Source organism: Sinocyclocheilus anshuiensis, unplaced genomic scaffold, assembly GCF_001515605.1.
Source record: "Sinocyclocheilus anshuiensis isolate Anshui unplaced genomic scaffold, SAMN03320099.WGS_v1.1 scaffold2670, whole genome shotgun sequence".
Taxonomy (NCBI): domain Eukaryota; kingdom Metazoa; phylum Chordata; class Actinopteri; order Cypriniformes; family Cyprinidae; genus Sinocyclocheilus; species Sinocyclocheilus anshuiensis.
The window spans coordinates 215,496-221,847 of record NW_015554247.1 but is presented as its reverse complement, the minus strand read 5'-3'; the positions used below and the strand labels follow the sequence as shown (position 1 = coordinate 221,847).

At 40.7% G+C, this 6,352-nt stretch overlaps 1 protein-coding gene across 1 annotated transcript in view; it reads right to left on the bottom strand.

Annotated features, from left to right (window-relative positions):
* The window catches only part of LOC107671258 (metalloproteinase inhibitor 2-like), a 7,265-nt gene extending 1,484 nt beyond the window's left edge, over positions 1-5,781 (bottom strand). Inside the window, exons 1-2 of the mRNA XM_016464156.1 lie at positions 5,454-5,781; positions 879-979 (exon numbers count right to left, since the gene is read on the bottom strand). Coding sequence (XP_016319642.1) covers positions 879-979; positions 5,454-5,574 — 222 coding nt within the window. The 5' untranslated portion in view covers positions 5,575-5,781. The remainder of the gene's footprint in view (positions 1-878; positions 980-5,453) is intronic.
* Between the last annotated feature and the right edge of the window lie 571 nt (positions 5,782-6,352).

Sequence of the window (6,352 nt, the reverse complement as noted above, 5' to 3'; positions counted from 1 at the left end):
TTGGCCGGAGAGAATCGTCACTACCTGCGTCACTGAACTTGCGACACGAGACACAACAGACCCGCTAGATTTATATCGGCACAGCCAGCGAAGGATCGAACGCAACTGTTGAACGAGCGCACCAAAAATGGCTGTTTTGTTGTCTGTTGAGGAAGTACAGCCGGTCCTCTCGTTGATAGCAGAGGAGCGGATCCAGCGAGAGCTTGATGGGGCGACGCGGAATGAAAACGTTTTTCAGGAGTCGCGGCAGTAGAGGCGGCGCAACTATAAGGACATGTGAATAATCCCACCCGCTCTAAAGCGGTACTAAACTGCAGTGGAAACGCAAACCAAGCCGAGCCGTGCCATGCCGTACTGAGCCATACTGAGCCGTGCCGTACCACGCAGTGGAAAAGCGCCATTAAATGCAATGCTGTACCGGGTGAGCTTTTGAGCAAGTTTACTTTGTCAGAGAAGCCATACATATGCAGCTGGTTATGTGATGTAAAGGTCAAAATGTATTCGTTTACAATTCATGCACTGTGGTAAAAGTCTTTTGAGGACATACCCTTGTATTATGTAAGGAACTGTGCAAATAATAAGTCTTTATTAATCAATAATCTGCACGTGTAATCATAATTTGTTTGAATACGATTGAAAGTTGTTGGTGTTTTACTGCCACTAGTGTTCATTTGAGCTGGAAACTGCATTGAATTATATGTACAGGTACGTTTTTGGAGTTTTGGACAAATGTTTTTCTAATGAGGCTATGTCGCAGTAACAGTATGCATGTCATAATCATGGTAATTCCATAATAACATAGCAGTAGTTTTGTGGTTGGCTTCAGGAAAATAAAATCAGTGTAGGATTGAAAATGGTGGATAGGATTCTCCACTAACCTTTATCTGTTTGATGTCATATCGGATCATTTTGATTGGATAGCCATAGACATCATTACCAGTGACCACCTCCTTCTGTCCAACCACTTTGGCTCTGATGACTGGAAAGGCATAGAACAGAAAAAGCCATTAAAATACCATTTTACCATTTAAAAACCATTTAACCTGAAATGTCTCTTGCACATTTTACCCCACTGTAAATGGGTGTTATCCTTCATGTATAGAGTAAGATATCTTATCTAGCTGCTGTTATTCTGCTCTGTACTACAGGTGCTGGGTGTTGTACGTATGGAGACACATGAGTATTTGATTAGCGTAGGGCAGTGCAAGGAATGTGCTCCCAGCCTCATATTCAGGAAGCCAGTCAGCATTCTGACTCTAGCAGGCAGTTTGCCCCCCGCTCGCCCTGCCGCTTTAATCTCCACCCTCACACTGCCTGTTCCCCATAGAGCTGCTGACATACAAATACCAAATGCTCAGTCCAAATTAATCTCCATTAATAAAGCAATTCAGTCAGTAGGATCACATGCTTTGAACAAAATAGAGATTGAAAGACTAGATCTTTCCATGAGCGCTGCTAAGGTGGTCGCTAGAGCATGGCTGGGTGGTTCCCATGGTGTTCTGCGCCTTGCTAAGGCATTGATATGCATTAGAAAGGTCGTTAGCATGCTGCTATGCAGTTGCGTGGATGTAAGGAGAGGTTTTAGAGCAGTGCTATGTGGTTTCTACAGTGTTGGGGTAACGCATTACAAGTAACTTGAGTTACGTAATCAGATTACTTTTTTTAAAGTAACTAGTAAAATAACATTACTTTTAAATTCACAACAAAATGTCTGCTTTTTTACTTTTTCAAATAAATAACACAAGTTAGTTTGTTTTCCATTTATTGATTGAGACCTCTCTTGTTTCCATGTTGAGAGAAATCGGGAGTAATTGCAGAGGCGTTTTGTGCGCTTGTGTAAGCATGATAGTTATTGTAGTCCTATTCTAAATGTCAACATGCATTTACTCATCTCGCTTGCACAAAAACAGATTCAGTATTCCTAGAATTGCATAAAAACGGTGAAATGCAAACTCAGAATGTGACGTAAAACTGTTTTCAACATGGATAATAATAATAATAAATGTTTCTTGAGCAGCAAATCAGCATATTATAATGACTTCTGAAGGAAAATCTGACACTAAAGACTGGAGTAACGGGTGCAAAAAAAATTAATAACAAAAATAAATTACATTTTTAAATATTTTCAAATAGAAAACTCCCAAATAAACTCAGATAAATGCAGACTTGGTGAGGATGAGAGAATAAGTTTAAAAATCTTACCGACCCTAAAGTGTTAAGCTGTAGTGTATAGGAATAAGAGAGATAAAATATCCCTATCATAGACTGTAAAAAAAGATGGACGACGCGTCTCCTATTCCTTCCACTATAGAAAAGTGAAGCCAAAGCATCTCGGTATGGCCGCTGCCATCTTGAGTAAATGACGTCATTTGGAGCCCGAGTCTGCGCAGCAGAGATTAGTTTGGAGCCAGAGTCTGCGCAGCAGAGATTAGTTTGGAGCCAGAGTCTGCGCAGTAGAGATTTGTTTGGAGCCAGAGTCTGCGCAGTAGTGTCGTGAGGTGGAGCCGCGGTATCAAACTCCCAGCCAAACTCCCGCAAACCCAATCAACCATAACAAATTTTATAGCATCAAATTACTAGCAAAAATCAAACTTATCACAAAAACGAACAATTGAAAATATATCAGCGTGTTAACAACTACCTTAAATGAACCAAAACCATCTTTCGGAAAATTGTATTGGAAGCGTAATTTATTTTTTAATTTTGACTCAAGTCCCATTCGTTTACATGGAGAGGGCGGGGTTTATAACCTGTACTGCAGCCAGTCACCAGGGGGCGATCAAAGAGCCCGCAGCTTCACTTTTCAGGATGTGTGAGGCATACCCGATCCCTATAAAACACTTCCCCTCATGTGGGCGGGGTTTATAACCTGTACTGCAGCCAGTCACCAGGGGGCGATCAAAGAGCCCGCAGCTTCACTTTTCAGGATGTGTGAGGCATACCCGATCCCTATAAAACACTTCCCCTCATGTATCTGAGTTTTCAGAGAGCCCATACATACCGTCCGCATATTCAGGCCCAAACACAGAGCGTCTTTTCAATTGGCCACACACTCAGAATGCCAAATACACCCACAGGATCCCAGTCTCAAGTCAGGCATGCCTCTCTCATCAGTAACTACACACACAGGGTTTATGCTGGTTTAATCACAGCCTCCCTTTTCCACACATTCATTTCACACCGAGGCGGAAGATACACACACAGTGCGGGTGCTGTTTTCAGCTCCAGGTATGTGAGGGGAAACCGGAGCCCTCCACATCATTCATTTACGGGTTCTGTAGGTCCCGTGGGACACATGTAAAGGGGAATCTACAGGTCAGGCTGGACACACAGCTCTAAACATCTACTGGGGGAAGAGTTAAAACAACATAATGAACAACTGACAACTTCTTTCTGAGAGTTATTGTGTGTAGGTGTCATTATATGTTCGACACTGTTATTAACCTGAACTGAATCAACACTGAACGGACTTGAGCTGAATAATGACACCATTGTCTTCAGCAGAGCTGCTTTACAGCTGAACCGAACCTGTATGAATTAACTTTACAACATTGACACTGTTATTGAAACTAAATTGAATCAACACCGAGCGGAATAATGACACTATTGTCTTCTATATGGCCCCATATGGCATGGGGCCTAATGGTTAGAGAATCGGACTCGTAACCCAAAGGTTGTGGGTTCGAGTCTCGTACCGGCAGGGATTGTAGGTGGGGGGAGTGAATGTACAGCGCTCTCTCCCACCTTCAATACCATGACTGAGGTGCCCTTGAGCAAGGCACCGAACCCCCAACTGCTCCCCGGGCGCCACAGCATAAATGGCTGCCCACTGCTCCGGGTGTGTGTTCACGGTGTGTGTGTTCACTGCTGTGTGTGTGCACTTTGGATGGGTTAAACGCAGAGCACTAATTCCAAGTATGGGTCACCATTATATTGTTTAAATAAATATGACTTGACTTGACTAAGAGTATAAGATTGGCAATTCCTGTGGTGCGCAGCAGATGTTGTTTTCAGCAAGTCACTCAACACATAGGTGGGTGTGTGGTAATTCGGGTACATCATGATTGTGCCTGACTCCAGTAACCCAAGTCTCAACATCCCAAGTCATGTAATGGCCATCTAACTAACGTCAAAGGCAAACCACAACATGTTGCTAGCATGTGGCAATACTTTCTCAGTTTTTTGAAATTGTAATCAGCCTGTTGAAAAAGGTCTTAATCAGAGGGCCACAAACAATGGAAAATGCATAGGTCATGTAATGGCTGGGTACTGAAGGGACACTGAAGGTCAAAGCATCACAGCCAGATCAGAGGCAGGTTACACACAGTGATGCAATAAAGCTAAAATTAGGCCTACGATTCTCTCCCATCACTTCAACATTATTAGATTTCCAAGTATATACTGCACAATAGTGGTACATACTTGCACAGCTATGAGTGGACAAGACTGCTTTATGTTATTTACATGCTAGAGTGATGAATATAAATGGAATAATGCAAATAGAAAGATTATGTGTGAGTGTTAAGAATTAGCAGAACTTGTTATTATTAATAGGTGTACTGTATGTCATACAGACAATGGTGAAGGCTAGTTTTTGTGGTAATTTATTGCTGCCAAGTGCATCACACCTTGATATTGTTACGTGAACAGGTGTGTGTTAAATTGCTTTATAATGACTTATGATGTGACTCATCCATTCAGAGTTTAAGCACAGAACCGCCTTTAAAAAAAAAAACAATTATGTTAGTTTTTGAGTCTTTTGTTTTTAACTCCGCTATTATGTAATGTAAGATTTTTATGACTAAGCTTACCCTTTAGATTTTGCCCATGAAGCTCCAAAGAATGAGATTTAAAGTACTTTTCATTTCTATGGTATATAATTCATTGGATTATCTAGAAACATTAACACAATATTTTATATAGTTAATTAACAACATGTGCCATAGGTTTAAGGTTTGGTTTAGGGTTAGTTGCTTGGAATTATGGATAATTTACTGTTACTGCTATATTAAATGTTACGAGTCACAAGGACTCTGTAAAATAGTGTTAGAGTGATAAATTACACACACAAAAAAACTACCAAGACAGCTAAAATGCTGGACCCTGTTGTGCCCTTTTGAGAGCTGTATTATATTAATATCAGCATAGCACATAAACACTTTTAATATTCTGACCCCAGAGCCTATCTGTGGTTCTGTCCACTACTATGAATGAAATCTTACATAAATAGGAAAATTGCTGGTTTCCTTTAGCATTTGGAATTAAATACTATTGAATGCAGTCCAAATATCTACGAAATCATCACTTAAAAGTTTACCATATTTTTAGAATAAAAGAAGCTGTCAGGTGCTGTCTGTCATATTATGAACCTGCTGGAATACGCACACGACATTGTATTAATATAATACAGACATGGTTATGAATATGAACTAGTTAAAAGCATGGAGTCTTACCGACATCCGCATTGCAATACGCCTGCTGAGGATGTTCAGGAGAGCAGCTGCAGGCTTCGGCAAACTCAGCGGCTCCGCAGAGCACTAGCAGCAGCAGAGGAACACAGCGCGAGCGGCTCATCTTCTTCAGTGGCGCGCGGAACGGGCTCTTCACGAGGAAATGCGGACAGAAACAAACGCGTGGATCTCCAAAATCAAGTTGCTTCCAAAGACAAGGTGCCCCTGAAACGCTGACTTCAGAAACCTGACGAGAGAGAAAGCGCCGACCTGATGAGAGCGGTGTAATGTCAGGACAGTATGCGCTCTGGCTGATCGGCCCTGCTTTTTATTCGCGTCTGAACTCCGCCCATTTGTAGTCTGCGTATGACTTAGTCATCGTGCCCTCATTGTTTAGGTCATTTAGTGATATTTTGTCAATTAGAACGTTAGCAGATTGAAATATGAGTAATATTGTGAATTAATGACAGTATTGCAGAAACAGAATTGGGTAATGCTGAGCCTCTGACGTTTGGTGCGCCTTGACCTCTCAATGACCAGTGATTTCCCTGTTATATAGGAATGGGCAGTATTTCAGATACATGTATTTAAAATATGTATTTGAAATACAAAATACTTTTATTTTAAAGGCTTTGAAAAAAAATCTAATGTAATTTGCATTTAAGTCTCTGTATGTATATATATATAGGATAAATAGTGTTGGGAAGGTTACTTTAGGAATGTGATAGGTTACAGATTACAAGTTACCCTATTTAAAATGGAATATGTAGTGTAACTATTTCCATTACTTTATTAATGTAACTGATTACATTTGATTACTTTTCTAAAGTTAAATTTCAGATTTTTTTTTCTGATTTTTTTTCTCTAAACTGTTAATCATTTACAAACATTTAAAGCAGGTA